This window comes from Penicillium angulare (assembly GCF_028827245.1).
Source record: "Penicillium angulare strain IBT 27051 chromosome Unknown utg000008l_segment0_segment0, whole genome shotgun sequence".
Classification (NCBI taxonomy): Eukaryota; Fungi; Ascomycota; class Eurotiomycetes; order Eurotiales; family Aspergillaceae; genus Penicillium; species Penicillium angulare.
In genome coordinates, this window is record NW_026623167.1 from 2,141,625 (window position 1) to 2,157,056 (window position 15,432).

At 48.0% G+C, this 15,432-nt stretch overlaps 6 protein-coding genes across 6 annotated transcripts; 3 read left to right on the top strand and 3 right to left on the bottom strand.

Moving 5' to 3' along the window:
- Positions 1-1,169: 1,169 nt before the first annotated feature.
- Positions 1,170-2,626, top strand: N7478_011461 (stearoyl-CoA 9-desaturase sdeA; the record flags this gene model as incomplete). The annotated part of the gene is made up of 2 exons (XM_056927675.1): positions 1,170-1,407; positions 1,497-2,626. The coding sequence occupies 2 exons, from the start codon at positions 1,170-1,172 to the stop codon at positions 2,624-2,626; spliced, it is 1,368 nt and encodes a 455-aa protein (XP_056774723.1).
- A 2,019-nt stretch (positions 2,627-4,645) lies between these two features.
- N7478_011462 (M3 family metallopeptidase) lies at positions 4,646-6,864 on the top strand (the record flags this gene model as incomplete). Its single annotated transcript, XM_056927676.1, has 2 exons — positions 4,646-5,950; positions 6,016-6,864. 2 exons carry the CDS (start codon positions 4,646-4,648, stop codon positions 6,862-6,864), a joined length of 2,154 nt encoding a protein of 717 aa, XP_056774724.1.
- A 325-nt stretch (positions 6,865-7,189) lies between these two features.
- On the bottom strand, positions 7,190-8,549 carry N7478_011463 (uncharacterized protein; the record flags this gene model as incomplete). The annotated part of the gene is made up of 5 exons (XM_056927677.1): positions 7,190-7,414; positions 7,556-7,788; positions 7,836-8,025; positions 8,081-8,220; positions 8,270-8,549. 5 exons carry the CDS (start codon positions 8,547-8,549, stop codon positions 7,190-7,192), a joined length of 1,068 nt encoding a protein of 355 aa, XP_056774725.1.
- A 1,601-nt stretch (positions 8,550-10,150) lies between these two features.
- On the top strand, positions 10,151-10,782 carry N7478_011464 (uncharacterized protein; the record flags this gene model as incomplete). Its single annotated transcript, XM_056927678.1, has 2 exons — positions 10,151-10,232; positions 10,448-10,782. The coding sequence occupies 2 exons, from the start codon at positions 10,151-10,153 to the stop codon at positions 10,780-10,782; spliced, it is 417 nt and encodes a 138-aa protein (XP_056774726.1).
- A 774-nt stretch (positions 10,783-11,556) lies between these two features.
- N7478_011465 (uncharacterized protein) lies at positions 11,557-12,227 on the bottom strand (the record flags this gene model as incomplete). The annotated part of the gene is made up of 3 exons (XM_056927679.1): positions 11,557-11,678; positions 11,817-11,957; positions 12,053-12,227. 3 exons carry the CDS (start codon positions 12,225-12,227, stop codon positions 11,557-11,559), a joined length of 438 nt encoding a protein of 145 aa, XP_056774727.1.
- A 470-nt stretch (positions 12,228-12,697) lies between these two features.
- Positions 12,698-15,190, bottom strand: N7478_011466 (putative C2H2 finger domain protein; the record flags this gene model as incomplete). The annotated part of the gene is made up of 2 exons (XM_056927680.1): positions 12,698-14,787; positions 15,019-15,190. The coding sequence occupies 2 exons, from the start codon at positions 15,188-15,190 to the stop codon at positions 12,698-12,700; spliced, it is 2,262 nt and encodes a 753-aa protein (XP_056774728.1).
- Between the last annotated feature and the right edge of the window lie 242 nt (positions 15,191-15,432).

The following is a 15,432-nucleotide window of genomic DNA, read 5'->3' on the forward strand; positions in this document are numbered from 1 at the left end:
TAGATGGTTACTTTTGAACATGATTATTGAATCATCGCTCAGTATCTTCTTGTTTAAGCGATAAAGTATATCTTATCGTTCATGGACTGTATAGTCGAAATGACGCTGGGCTGGCCGAGTCCGTCCATAATGATGCTTAATGGTACACGAAAGGCGGTATAGAGTTTGCATCGTTTTCGTTGTTTTTTGCCACTGAACTCCGTAGGGCAGTGGCGCAGGGGGGCGGAACCAAGCAGGGGTGCAAGGAGAAGTCGAACACGCCAGGAACCTGTGGGACCGACCGAGAATGAGACACGTAGAACCTGAAAAAAAAAAAACGAACATTCAAAAATTCAATATAGGTTAAGGTGTGACTGGTAAGGGTGTTCTACCATCCCTATGTACTTTTTCTACTCCGGTCTCCGTCTATTCCGTATTCTACACTCCGCGGAAAGGAACATGGAGAATGGAGATCCATACTGTGTATAGAAAGCACTAACAGGCACATTCTTGGTGCTGTTGGGGATCACGTGCTCTGGGCCTGGGCCTTGCACCTTAATTCACTAATAGAAACCTTGAACTAACTATACCACTGTACTTGAGGTAGTCCAGGGCTGTATAATGGGGAGACACGTCGTACCACTAGATACCACTAGATAGATCAGGCCATTCTTATTTCCTTCCAATCATAATCTCTCTGATTTCACTGACTTTTTACCTGATTTTCTGGATGTTTCTGGATCTTTTTTTCTTTTTTTCTTTTTTCCTACTTTTCCCGGCATTTCCGCATGGGGCAATTCTTGACTGCCTCAGGCAACAAAGTGTTGGGGCGGGACCCAACATTGTTCGGAAAAAGCATTGAAACTTGCCACTCACAGTGAAGAGAAGACTGAAAAAGCAAGAATTGAACTTGATCGTCACTTCTTTTTAGTTCTTTCAACCTCGGGATCTTGTGATTCAAGTGGCCTTGTCCTTTCTTCATTCGCTTGTGGGTGCTGAGCTCCCCATATTCGTTGGCGATCAATCCCTTTCCAGAAGCCCCCCAACGTTAGTCCCCAAGTGGACCCTTTCCATATAAAAAAAAAGCTCTTGCCCCCCCGCCCATTTCCCATCTTTCCCTTTCGTTACTCTTGGTCAATCAAGCCAGTGTCATTTTCACATACACAGACACGCAACACTCTTTGTCCATCATGTCGACCAAGGCAGAGGCTGCCCGTCCTCGGCCAGCGGACACCAAGAAGGTGCACATCGCCGATACTCAAATGACCCGTGCAAACTGGTATAAGCATGTCAACTGGCTCAATGTTTTCTTCATTCTCGGTATCCCCGCCTACGGATGTGTTCAGTCCGCATGGGTGCCACTGCAGCTGAAGACTGCCATCTGGGCCGTCGTCTACTACTTCTTCACTGGTCTTGGTATCACTGCAGGTATGTTTGTTATAGTTCTCATCTCAAATCTTTGAGACATCTTCCAATCTTCCCCCAAGGGATCACTTTTTTCTAACTTGATTCATCAGGATACCATCGTCTCTGGGCTCACTGCTCTTACTCCGCTACTCTGCCCCTTCGTATCTGGTTCGCCCTGGTTGGCGGTGGTGCTGTTGAGGGCTCCATCCGCTGGTGGGCTCGTGGCCACCGTGCTCACCACCGTTACACTGATACCGACAAGGACCCTTACTCCGTTCGCAAGGGTTTCTGGTACTCTCACCTCGGCTGGATGGTCATGAAGCAGAACCCCAAGCGTATTGGCCGTACCGACATCTCTGATCTCAATGAGGACCCCGTCGTCATCTGGCAACACCGTCACTACCTAAAGGTCGTCTTGGGAATGGGTCTCATTTTCCCTATGCTGGTGGCTGGCCTTGGCTGGGGTGACTGGTTCGGCGGTTTCGTCTACGCCGGTATCCTGCGTATCTTCTTCGTTCAGCAGGCTACTTTCTGTGTCAACTCTCTGGCTCACTGGCTCGGTGACCAGCCCTTCGATGACCGCAACTCTCCTCGTGATCACGTTATCACCGCTTTGGTTACCCTGGGTGAGGGTTACCACAACTTCCACCACGAGTTCCCCTCCGACTACCGCAATGCTATCGAGTGGCACCAGTACGACCCTACCAAGTGGACCATCTGGACCATGAAGCAGCTCGGTCTCGCCTACGACTTGAAGCAGTTCCGTGCAAACGAGATCGAGAAGGGTCGCGTTCAGCAACTGCAGAAGAAGATTGACCAGAAGCGCTCCAAGCTGGACTGGGGTATTCCTCTGGAGCAATTGCCTGTCCTGGAGTGGGATGACTACGTCGAGCAGGCCAAGAGCGGCCGTGGTCTCGTTGCTATCGCTGGTGTTGTCCACGACGTCACCGACTTCATCAAGGACCACCCCGGTGGTAAGGCTATGATCAGCTCTGGTATCGGCAAGGATGCCACTGCCATGTTCAACGGTGGTATCTACTACCACTCTAATGCTGCCCACAACCTTCTTTCCACCATGCGTGTTGGTGTTATTCGTGGAGGCTGTGAGGTTGAGATCTGGAAGCGCTCCCACAAGGAGAACTCCGAGTATGTTCGTGATGAATCTGGCCAACGCGTCATTCGCGCCGGTATGCAGGTGACTAAGATCCCTGAGCCGGTTCCTACTGCTGATGCGGCTTAAATTCAAATTGTACTCGATTGAAACGACATGCTTTGCATTTCCTGTGGACTGGCTGGTGTTTTCTGGCGTTATGAAATTTTGCTTTCCTTTTTCTTGTTTACTTTTCTTTGTGTTCGAAAAGCGACCCTCGCATAGATAATCTGTCATGAACTAGAAACGACCATTATTATATCATCTTCATATCTTATCCATATCTGCACCATTGTAAATGTGTAGCTTCATACTGCAGCCAGCTGCTGCAAGCCATACAACAGTCAAATCAATCTACATGGAGGCCCAAGGGATGTGACGTAAGCTGGTTACCCATATTGGTCCTGCGATAATTCAGCTTCAAGGACAGAAAATCACAAGGAGACTGCCGGATGAAGTCCAAAAAATTAATCTTCATCGTCCGATCAGCCTGATAGCTTATATATGGATTACGTGACCGACAACTGGGATGATGAATACCTCGATCATATATTAGCCAACGCTTTAAGCCAAAGAAACCTATTCTACAACTACGTGAACGAGATATTGAGGAGAATATCCACTCGATTCTCCATCATTTCATCCTTTGAATTAGAAATAGTTACCGAAAGCCCACTTTATCCGCTTATGGTCTTTGTAGAATACTGCCTACAGAGCTACCAAGAATATTGGCTGGTGCAAAATACGAAGAACTTCAACATTGGATGAATCAAAGAAGGTCACGGGGTGAGGCCTCCATGTAAGGACATCTGAACATTGAACATTTGAACATTTGAACATTTGAACATTTGAACATTTGAATATTTGAATATTTGAATATTTGAATGCCCGCTCCCAACGGGCCAACCTGATTGGTCCATTCGGAAAGCTGGCGACTGCCTGGCATTTGCTTACCGCTCGTCCTCCGCCGAGACCTCCATGTTACAGTCTGTACATAACTTTGATAGAGACTACACCCTTATTTTTTATCCTTTTCTATTTGAAAGTTATTTTTCTTCTTTCTGGCTCCTTACTTAATTGCGCAAACTAATAGCTAAGTACAGTAACTAGACTAAACCTTTAAATATGAAGTTCTGTAGTTCCTATGTCTATAAGTGTTGTTGCTATCAGCCTCTATACTAGGCGGTATACTAGGGCAGAAAAGGGCGAGGCTATAGTGAACTTTAAGTGAATGTTCTACATTCTTCGGAACATTTGTCAAATGAAAATATACAGAGAAGTTTCAAGAGAAGCTACCCATTCTTTTTATTCTTAGCGGACCTCATTTAAGGTGTGAAGCTAGAAAAACTATATTTTCTACCCTCAAAAGACTCTCAGAAAGCAATCACACGTCTATTCGACTCCCGGTAGATACTTTCTTTTCTTTCCCTCTCTAATTGTTTAGGGCAACAAGCCACCCCGTTTGCTAGGGTAGACTCTATATAGCTATATATTATTGTAGAAGAAAAATTGTTTTTATGTTATGAAACATCTGAAAATATTAGACATGATTAAAAATAAGAACAATAATTAGAATAATAAATAGAAAGACAAATAGAACCTTGGAAGGTATTGTGGTTTTCTACCGTTGGAAAATAAACAAACATAGAGTTTTCCCCGATGATCGTTTCGAAATCCATTACAGACTAGTAGTTTCTTCAATATAGAACAGCTACCCTAGGGCTTTAGATGAAATCTAGGTGCCGGCATGCCATTACAGGCTAAAAACCAACAAGCGGGGAAACTCCGTATATGATCACCTGACAGCCCCATATTGTAGAAGCCACGATACATATACACCTCAGGCCTCTATCCTGTACTTTCTGTTTACTACTTAGCTTGGTTGCATCACAGCTGCACCTCCGATTCTGAAACCTACACCGCACCTTCTATTCGTCTACCTACCCACCACCAACCCCCCATCCCCCCACCATTGCTTTCCGCACCCGCCACCACCTCCTCATCATACTTATCGCTCTCATCGTGGCGCCTTTCCTCCGTCTCCCCGCTCGCCTCACATCTGTGCTAGGTCACTTGCGTACTACACCACGATACTTGACAACCTCAAGCATGGCTCCAGCTCACCTTCGGCGCCCACCACAGGCTCCCCCCATTTTCACAGCTACCCCGCAATCACTCGTCGCCGATGCGGAACGCCTGATCAAGATCTCCCGCGATGTCCAGGACAAGGTTGTCGCCGCCATCAAGCCGGAAACTGCAGCATTTGACTCTGTGGTACGTCCGCTTTCACAAAATGACAACGAAATGGCATTGGAGGCACACATCCTAGGCTTTTACCAAGCTGTCTCAACGGATCAGAAGCTCCGGGATGCTTCCTCCAAGGCGGAAGAGCTCATGGATGAGTTCTCTATTGAGTCAGTGATGCGCGAGGACGTTTTCTCACTTTTTGATGCTGTTTTGAAGAAGAATGAGGATCTTGATCCGGAGTCTCGTCGTCTGCTGGAGAAGGAACACAAGGAATTCGTTCGAAATGGTCTTGGTATCCCTGCGGGTCCTCAACGAGCTCGCTTCAAGGAGATCAAGATGCGCTTGAGTCAATTGAGCATTGAGTTCCAGAAGAATCTGAATGAGGAGAACGGAGGTATCTGGTTTACCCCCGAGCAACTGGATGGTGTACCAGAGGATGTCACCTCCGGCCTCAAGCGCGGCGAGGGCGAGAACGCTGGCAAGCTCTGGATGACTTTCAAGTACCCGGATCTGTTCCCGACAATGAAGTACGCTACAAACACCGAGGTTCGAAAGCAGATGATGGTTTGCAATGAGAACAAGTGCAACCAGAACGTCCCCCTGTTCCGCGAGGCCATTATTCTGCGTGATGAGGCTGCTCGTCTCCTGGGTTACCCCAACCACGCCGCCTTCCGCATTGAAGACAAGATGGCCAAGACTCCTGAGACCGTAGACACTTTCCTGGGTGATCTGCGCAAACGATTGACCGCCGGTGGTCAGAAGGAGATCCAAATTCTGAAGGACTTGAAGAAGGAGCATGATCCTAACGCCGATGGCCGCTACTATCTGTGGGACCACCGATTCTACGACCGATTGATGCTGGAGCGTGATTACTCGCTGGACCAGCAGCTTATCGCTGAATATTTCCCCTTGCAGACTACAATTCAGGGTATGCTCAAGATCTTCGAGGAGTTGTTTGGTCTGGAATTTGTTGAGATTGTTGGCGAGGACCGCGCGGCTGTTGCTCCTACTGGAAAGGGCAATGACATTGTTTGGCACGAAGATGTGCAGGTCTTCAGTGTGTGGAACGATGAAGGTGAAGGATCTGGCTTCGTTGGTTACCTGTACCTGGACCTGTTCCCCCGTGAGGGCAAGTATGGCCACGCTGCTAACTTCAACCTCCAGCCGGTATGCAAATAAAACCCCTTTCAATCCTTTAGACAGCTGAATGCTAATCTTTTTGCTATGTTTAGGGTTTCATCGATGGTGAGGGTAACCGTCGCTTCCCCGCCACCGCCCTGGTGTGCAACTTCACCAAGCCTGGCCCCAAGAAGCCCAGTCTGCTGAAGCATGACGAGGTTGTGACTCTCTTCCACGAGCTGGGCCACGGTATCCACGACTTGGTATCTAAGACCATATACTCTCGATTCCACGGTACCAGCACCGTACGGGATTTCGTCGAGGCCCCTAGTCAGATGCTGGAGAACTGGTGCTGGACTCCCTCTCAGCTGCGCTCTCTTAGCCGACACTACTCTTCCCTATCACCCGAGTACCTTGCCGGATGGAAGGAGGCCCAGCAAGCACGAGGCAAGACTGCTACTAGCCCACCCTCAGAAAACATCCCCGATGATGTGATTGAGAATCTCATTCGCACCAAGCACGTCAACGACGCTCTATTCAACCTGCGCCAACTGCACTTTGGTATCTTCGATATGACCGTGCACGAGCCTGAGAGCCACACCGCCATCGAGGCTCTGCCTCTCTCGGCTACCTACAACCGTTTGCGCCAGGAGATCACCCAAATGGACGGCATGGAGGCGCTGTCTGGTGGTCATGAGTGGGGTCACGGCGAGGCAACCTTTGGTCATTTGATTGGTGGCTACGATGCTGGTTACTACGGATACTTGAGCTCCCAGGTCTACTCTGCAGATATGTTCTACACAGTCTTCAAGAATGACCCTATGAACAAGGATGCTGGTCGCCGCTACCGGTACCAAGTACTTGAGAAGGGTGGTAGCCAAGACGAAATGACGACTCTAACTCAATTCCTGGGTCGTGCGCCTGAAACCACTGCATTCTACAAGGATATGGGCTTGGCATAAGAAGTTAGCATTATATCTCTAACTAACATAGATCAATGAATTGACATAAAGAAGTTCATAAAATAATTTTCCATAACTCTGGCTCAATTGCACAGCTGGCTATGCTTAGTGACAAATAGTAAATATTAGTAGTTGCTTTTCACCACCACTCCTCCCTCCTCTTGTCTATGCTACACTCCGCAGACTTAGCATCTTCAGCTCTTGAGGCTGACTTGTATCTTAATCTAACCCCTTCTAGACGTGACCAATCAACTTTGAATACAACTCGATGTGCTGGGGTAATTGAATCTTTTCTATCCAGCCGTACTCAAAGACAATACATGATCTATTTATTCCAAACGTCCTTGCTGGCGACAATCTTTTCGTGAGCTAGGTGATCTAGCACCTTGATATAACCATGTGCGACTGGGTACTCTTCCGTGAAACCCACGCTCCGAATCTTATCCAGACACAGGTCGCGGTCACGGCCTAGGAAGGTCATTCCAGCTGAAAGGAAAATCCAGGTCTCGTTGGTAATTTCGCGAGGACGCAAATCGTACTCTGCACGAATCTTTTTGTAATTATCCTGATGGGCGAACCACTACTTCTCGATAGGTCTCTAGGCCTTGTCTTCAGGACTTACGTCTTTACTCTTTAGACCAAAGTATTCATATATTTTGGGCTAAATAATAGTCCAAGGTGCGGGGTTAACGTTGTCGGCTGTGTTGAATGTCTCTCTATGTGCCTGCTCTGGCTTTACGATAGACAAGTAGAGCTCCGTGTGGGCGATGATATCTTGGGAGGATGGTGTATGTGAATGGACATAATTCCTATAAGATCCTGGGAAGACAGCAGCGGCACCAGGCCCATTCACGTAGCGGTAGAGCATCAAGTAAATAGCGAGAGGCTCGACGTAGGACATGCTTGTTGGAATGGGGACGTGGCCTAGATGGGAATGAGCTTAGTTCAGCCCAAGGTGTAAGGTAGCTTACCGACGATCTGATCTGGCCGAACCTCGCACCACTTCCAAGACTTTCCTTCATTTGCTTTCTTGATGAGATCAACCTGGGCATAGTAGAAGATCTCGTCTCCCCAAGGCGATGGAATGCGTGGGTTGTCTTCGCGTAGAGGAGGATTGATTTCGATGTGCTCCTGGAACCGAAAAAGAGCGACACCATAATTCTGTGAACAATTAATTAGGGCCATTGACTTGGGTTTGAAATAGTTTCAGACATACATTTGTTCCCGTTTGAAGAACGAAGAACTTCATATTCTTGCACAATTGGTCAACAGCATAGACGGCATTGTAGGTCATTCCTTCATTGATATCCCGGATGGCCATCACATCCACGGAGTATGCAGTCGCATTGAAGTAGGCTTTTTAGAAGTTAGATAATTTCTGTTGCCACGCAATTGCCTCACTTACCAAGATAATAGACGTGAGTGACATCCTCTAAATTGGGGACCTTCTCTTGCAACTGGGACAGGACCTCGTCAAGCGTTCCCCGCAGGTTCACCCCAGAATGCAATTCCAATCGAGGATCATTCGGCAGGCCGCTTTTATCCAAGGTCAACGGCCTGTTCGTCAGACCAATCACTCTGTCAAAAGTAGTAGGCGTAGGGTATGAGAGAGCACATTTGGTGACGGCCCACCCGGAGATACCGCTTGCCCCGAAGACCAATGCGACGTTCTTCGATTCAGCCATTGTGGTTATGTATTATAAACCTGGAATAGATCTCAAAGGGTACGAGGACTTTGGTTCTTTCTCACGCTTGATCGTCAGGAGAGGCTATGCACATTTAAGAGCGACATCATTAACCCCTACCTCGCCTCGGTCAACACTGCCATTGGTCAACTAATTTTCCCCTCGACCTTAAACAATACATTAGGAAGCAATTGTCACTAAATTGTCCCTAGTGCAGAGTTTCTCCACTCCCCTGGATCCGCCAAGGCTCATGATTCAGTCGAGCTGGTCAGCCAGCGGAAACCTGAATACTGTAGACGGGAGTGTTTGGACGCCATTCGTTGAATTTTAGCACTATGATCCATTCTCCGAGGTCCGCGCCAGTACTAACCGATGAAGTGGTCGTCGATCGATTGATTCTCCACCCCCTTTGGAGCTTTGGGGCCGCAATATAATATGTAATACCACTTCGCTAAGGAATCGCAACCCGCCGATGGCGGTAGATACCGAGGTTTGGCCGTCTGCCTCTTTGAGTAAAATTCCAGGTTGATAGGCGCAATGGCCCCAAGTCTACTATTCGTTGCTACGAAATGAATCCTTCGATGCATGAAAGTCCATTAGTCCCACACAGCTGCTCGCAGAACATGCCCTTTTGGCAGCCAATCTAAAATCCCGGTTTTCTCCATGAATAGCTGTTAGTTGCATATGTACGCATAATTGAGCAGGATGCAAATTCATGCTGCCGTTTGTGGGGCAATTCACCTTGCACTGTGACAAATTGTCTTACATGGCGGCGAATACCCAGGTACTTAGCTTGTTGACGCCCCTGGCCACGCTCGAGTCTTGTCCCTTTACCACGCTTCAAAAACGACTGTTGTCCAGAATACGGCGCCTTCAGCCAATATGACGGGAAATTGGCATGCGTCTATATTCGGTGTGGGAATTGGGTTTATCGTGTTTGACTCTATTGTAATCGCGTTGCGCATATATGTACGCAGTTTTATGTTGAACGCACTTGGGACGGATGATAGTAAGTCAATTGATCCCGGCGAAGGAGTTGCACTAATAAAAACGTCTAGTTCTGATGACAATTGGCGCAGTAAGCCACTCCTAAGCCATATCGTCGAAAATCCTCACTCAGTCCCATACAATCAGGTACTCAATTTCGGATTACCAATAACAACTATGATCGGATCCAACTACGGAATCGCACAGTCTGGGCTTGCTATAAAGCAAAGTGACACGGTGCCTATGTTGAAGGTATGCACTCCGATTATCCTGATCGGTATACGATTGTTGACCATCACTAGTGTATCTTCATAACGCGTATCCTCTATATACTTTCCATGGGTCTGATAAAAATGTCTCTACTATGGTTCTACCTCCGTCTCGATCCTCGAAAATATATGCGCTGGACTGTCTTCTTTGTTATGTTTATCAATGCTGGATTATTGATTGCAAGTTTCATCGGCTCATTAGTGAGCTGTACCCCTATATCTTTGTTTTGGACCGACCCAACATCGACTAAATGTATGGCCAAGGGCCTACAATAACTTTTCTATGAGGTTAATAGTGTCTTGAATATTGTGACGGATATTTTGATATACTTGCTTCCAGTCCCCATGCTCTGGAGCTTACAATTGACTTGGCGCAAGAAGGGGGCTATTATGGCTATTTTTGGACTGGGTATTATATCCATTGCTGGTGTGTAATAATATTTGTTTCGTCCAAAGAAAATCTACTTACATATTGCAACTGGCGGCCTGTGTTCGCTATAATTCTGTGACAAAATTATCCACAGTCACAGAAAATTACTACCTCGACTTGGCTGACTCGCTCAACTGGTGCACGATCGAGGCCTACATCGGTAAGTCTATCTCACTCCATGGGTATATCTTCTCTAATTTTTCTATCGATAGCTATCTTCTGCGGCTGCGCTCCCTCAATTTCCGTCTTGATTAAAGCCTACGCGCCATCTATATTTGGACCCAGCACTGCCAAATACCCAAGTAACGCGCAGTCACCCGGAGCAAGCTATGTACATCGACGAAACCCTCTAAAGAGTAATCGACGTCGGGGGCTGGGGGATACGACCTTGGGTAGTCAGGATGCCATTGTTACTGCTAATAACCCTGACCAGGATCAGGATGGAATCATGATGAAGACATATATACAAATGGATGTCGCGACACGGAGTTCCGGAGAGGACCCAACTTACAAAAGGGAATATTACGATTTTGGGGGGCGAAAATAACCTTATAACTTTACGAATAACGCATCAAATGACATATTACTCAACTCGACTTGATGCAATCTCTCGCCAGAGTAGACGGGGTAAGCTCCATCGCAAGAGACAACCCTGCATAGGGACATGACGGAATTGCCTCTTTTGGGTTAGCCGCACTCTGGAGGCAATAAGTGCAAGATAGAGGAGTTGAAGAGAGGGGACGAAGGAGAAAAGAGGTCGAAAGGGCACGGTGAGCTTTTTATGCCAGAGCAGCAGAAGGTGGGAGCTTATAGAACGACGTATTAGAGCGCTAAACTGGAAAAGGCAAAACTAACCTAATATAGTAATTCACAGGTTCAGGTATTACATTAAAAATCCGTTGCTTACTTACACTGCTAAGCGTTTTCTTCTACGCTTTAAGTACTGGATAATACACATAAATGCAGTAGTTCTGAATCACTACACAGTAGTGTACAAATATGGACAGAAATCCATTCGCGGATTGAAATGAAATCAGTCAATCAATACAAGAGTTTTCCCCTCACGCCGAGAACCGAACCGAGGACAGGACAGGACAGAAATAGTAGGTAGTAGTGGTAAGTTGGTAACAAAATAAGAAACAAGAAGCAATAGTAAAGAAGAAGCCCGATTCCTCGCCAAGATAAGACAAGACATGTTCCATAACCGTGATGCGTGCGCATTCATAACACAAAGACGTTCGAAATCGAATAAGATAAGAAGGGTATGCAATGCATTGCATTTCTGTTGCTGTTGCAATTGCAGGGGTATCGGTTGCTTGGCTTAGTTGGCCAGAATGGTGCGCACAAGATCGGTGTAGTTGATCTCGCCGGAGCTGGTGTCTACGGCCTTGAGGAGCTCATCGACTTCGTCGTCGGACATTTTCTCGCCGAGGTTGGTGAGGACTAGATAGAGGAACTGGTTAGCTTATTTCGATGATGGAATATATATGCTCCTTGTTTTCCGAATATTCTTCATCCGTTGGTGAATAGGATAGGATTGCGTCGCAAGATTGGGGAACGGAGCGAATGAAGTTCACGTACTATAACGGAGTTGTCCCACACCAATAAAACCAGTCATATCTTTATCGAACACTTGAAATCCGCGACAGTATTCTTCTGGCTCGCCGGGCTCTCGGAAACCACCGGGACGGTTCAGGACCTTCAAGAAGGAATCGAAGTCAACTGTGTTCATCCATCGTTAGTTACTGTTCATCGCATCGATCCCTATAAGCGGGTAGGTATGGATATTGGTATCCGATTCATATTCCTGCACATACAGTCGCTACCAACAGACTTCTCCAGATCACCAATTTCCGCCAGAGTAGGGTTCTGTCCGCAAGCGCGGAGCAGATCACCGAGGAGATCACCGGAAACGCGGCCTGTACCACGGCGGTCGAAGAGGGAGAACGCTTCCTTGTAGTTTGTAGAGGCCTGATCGTGTTTATTAGCCATGGTTAAAAGGGTGTGATGGGTATATCTTGGTGTGGATGGTGTTTATGTTGATATTGATGTCGATGACAGGGCAGATCAGGAGGGAAGATGTGAATGTGAGGGGGGCGGAAAGTCAATCGGGGAAACTATGGGACGGAAGAGGCAATTCGTCAACATCCCTGGGTACGCACCATTATGGAGGATTTCTTGTGTTTCTCGTGGGATCAGTGGCTTGGAGTGGGAAATGCAACGGAATTGAGGGGAAAGCAAGGTAGGGGGGAAGGTTTGGAATGAGAAGTGGGAATTTGGATGGGTGGATCGACGGTGGTTGTTGCGGCAACGGTCCAACAGAACTCCACTGTTAGATCGGGGTGGACTTGGTGCGATCGGTGAGATCATACATTACTATACTATACTATGGCTGTGAGAAATGGTATATAGAGTTACATTTGAATAATAATTAAGTAGAATCCTCCCGTTTCATCGTCTTGCTACGACTGCAATTTCGCGATACAGCTGTCCAGCAGCCGCGCCGCTTCACCTAGTAACTCCCATCGTGAAGTTGAAAATGAGTCTCGAACCACCATCAACAATCCCAAACACATATTTCGTCCTTTCATCCCCTCTAGCTCATTCGGTTCCCCTAGCCCACCGACGCGTTGGAGAAACATTTGCATGTCCTGCCTTCGTTCCGCGGCGGAAGCCAATGTGGGCGCTGGGCGTAGGGGTCCGTCCAATGCGAATCCGTAACACCACACGACCAATACAGAGAAGTACATTACCCACGGTCGATTAAGGAGATAATCTTCTCGTGCAATATACTCGCCGGTCGGGTCATCAACTGCGAAACAGGCGGACAAGAACTTCAACGCGTAGAAGGTGGCATCGCGAGCGGACGCCTTGGTTGCCCAGCGATTAGTCTTTTCGCGAGCGGTGCTGTAATCGCGAGATGTGATGGAGCGACCCATAAGCCGATCGGCACCGGCAAAGATCTGAAGGTCCGCAACATCAACATGGGAAGCCATGTGTGCAAGTCCGTGGAGGACGTCGCGCGACTGGGATTCGCTTGTTGGAGAAGAACCTAGCGCCTCGTCATAGTCGCGGCGCCAGTTGTCAAATGCCCTGAGAAGCGCAGTTCGCCATTTATCTCGCCCACCAAGAGTTTGACCAACTCCAAGCGAGCTCACCTGGAGATCTCGCTGGTTCAGATGCCAGCTTACGCTTAACAGTCCTGCAATCAAGATAGTCCGACCGAAGGTGTTGGTTCGAACGGGTTGGCCGTTGAGTGTTTGTTTGAGCCCATCCAGAAACATCACTGGTCGTACACCGTGCGATTGTAGACTGGATTGTACGCGAGCTACCTCTGCAGCACTGGTTGCAGCCCACAGCGCCTCATCGCACGGTAAGGGTAATCGCAATTCATGGGCAACCATCTTGGCTGAGTGTCCGAACATGGTCGCGTGGGTTGAATCGAGGACAAATGCAGCAAAGGCCACTCGCCGTGTTGCCTCTGCCTTGATCCAGTGCGACCACGACTCATCCTCTTCTTTAGCCTCTGGGGTATCAAATGATGATCTGCCGATCAAAGAACTACCCCGGCGCATCAGGGTTAAGGTGGTATCATGATGGATATGGGCACGTTCATGCAGCGCTCTGGTAGAGAACCCTTTTTCGTAGACCTCCAGTAACAATAACGCTTGAAAAATCCAAAGTCGGGCAGGCGGCCGAAAATCTGGATCCATGAAAATTTCCCAACGCAAATGCCACGCAATAAAGCTGGCCAACTCAGCGGCTGTTTCGGTAGAAGCTTGACCGTGAATTTTGTCAAGTGTAGCAGCACCAATAGCCATAATAGCCAATAATAGTAAGTTCGGTGTGCGATCTGCTGCAAATGTCGGTTGATGAAGTATTGGTAGTTGCGCATGAAAATTATACCAATATGACCCAATATAAGTCTGCATCATGCGCAAACTCAAGACATGCCGGTCATTATCTAGGTCCCCTTCCATTAAAGCTTCTTTGCGCTTGGTCTGAGCTGAATATGCTGCCTCGTTGAATCGTGTAGCCATCAAATGGAGCAACTCTTGGCGTTTTTCTTCAGAGATGATCGCCGGTAGCGACCCTGAGTCCAGGATACTGGTCACACTCATGGGATGCTGAGGAATAACGGAGCAGAAATTATTATATGAAGGTTCGTTGTTGTAGAACTGATTTTGTGAAAACGGCATCATCCCATACCCCAGCGGCGCAAGTGGTTCGCTAAACAACCAAGCCGCAAAGTCGTCAGCCATGGCGAATGGGGACCGGTTGTAAGTCTCTCCTCCAAATATTGGGTATGCGTTCGACATCGCATCGAGATCGATCATAGGATCCGTTTGACTGAAATCGCCGCGAAAGTCATTATAGCCGGATACTGGAACGCCCGTGGTTTCGATTCCGGTCGAGAGTGGGTAGGATGTGCTCGGTGGTGACTTTGAACCCGACGCTGGGTCGGTCACAAATGGATAGTCCGCGGCGGTTATGGCAGGAGATGAAGGCGAGGAAACCGGCATTAGCGACTTGGACAGGTCATCGTGACTGTCTGTTGTGAACGAGTCGCGTTTCTGTAGCTGTGACCCGCGTGTGGTGTGACGTTCGCGATGCCGGATACAAAGGTCCTGTCGAACGAAGGATCGATAACAATTTGGGAAATCGCAGCGAAAGATCTGTTTTGGGGCGTCTTATTTTTCATTTCCAGTCAGTCTCTAGTTGAGTGGTGTTGCTTCGCCGCAAAGGTGGGGGGGGAAGCAAGAGAGTTGGGTTGGGAGCGTACGGTTCAGCTGGTGTCTATAGAGATGCTCAGCTCGGGAGTAGCTCTTGCCACATCCCTCATGAGTGCATTCGAATTTGCGATCGGTTGGGCCACGACGACTGCGTCGGCGTCGCTTGCTAGGTTGTTCCTCGGTGTCTGCCATGAAGTCTGGTTTAACGACGGCGAGCGCCATTGGATGCCATAGCACGAGGGCGAGCGTGAAAAGTATGTCGATCACAGGACCACGTGGAACTTGGATCGGCAGAGGCTAGACAATCAACCACGAGTGGAATGAAGGGGGTTTTTGGAAGTTGCGATGGGTTCGAATGGCGAGTCAAAGACTTCCGGGGAGTGCGGAGAACTCAGAGTGGGGTTGGTTAAAGTTGGCGGAGGTAATATTCGCCGACCTGGGGAAAACTCTCGTTAAAAAGCCCC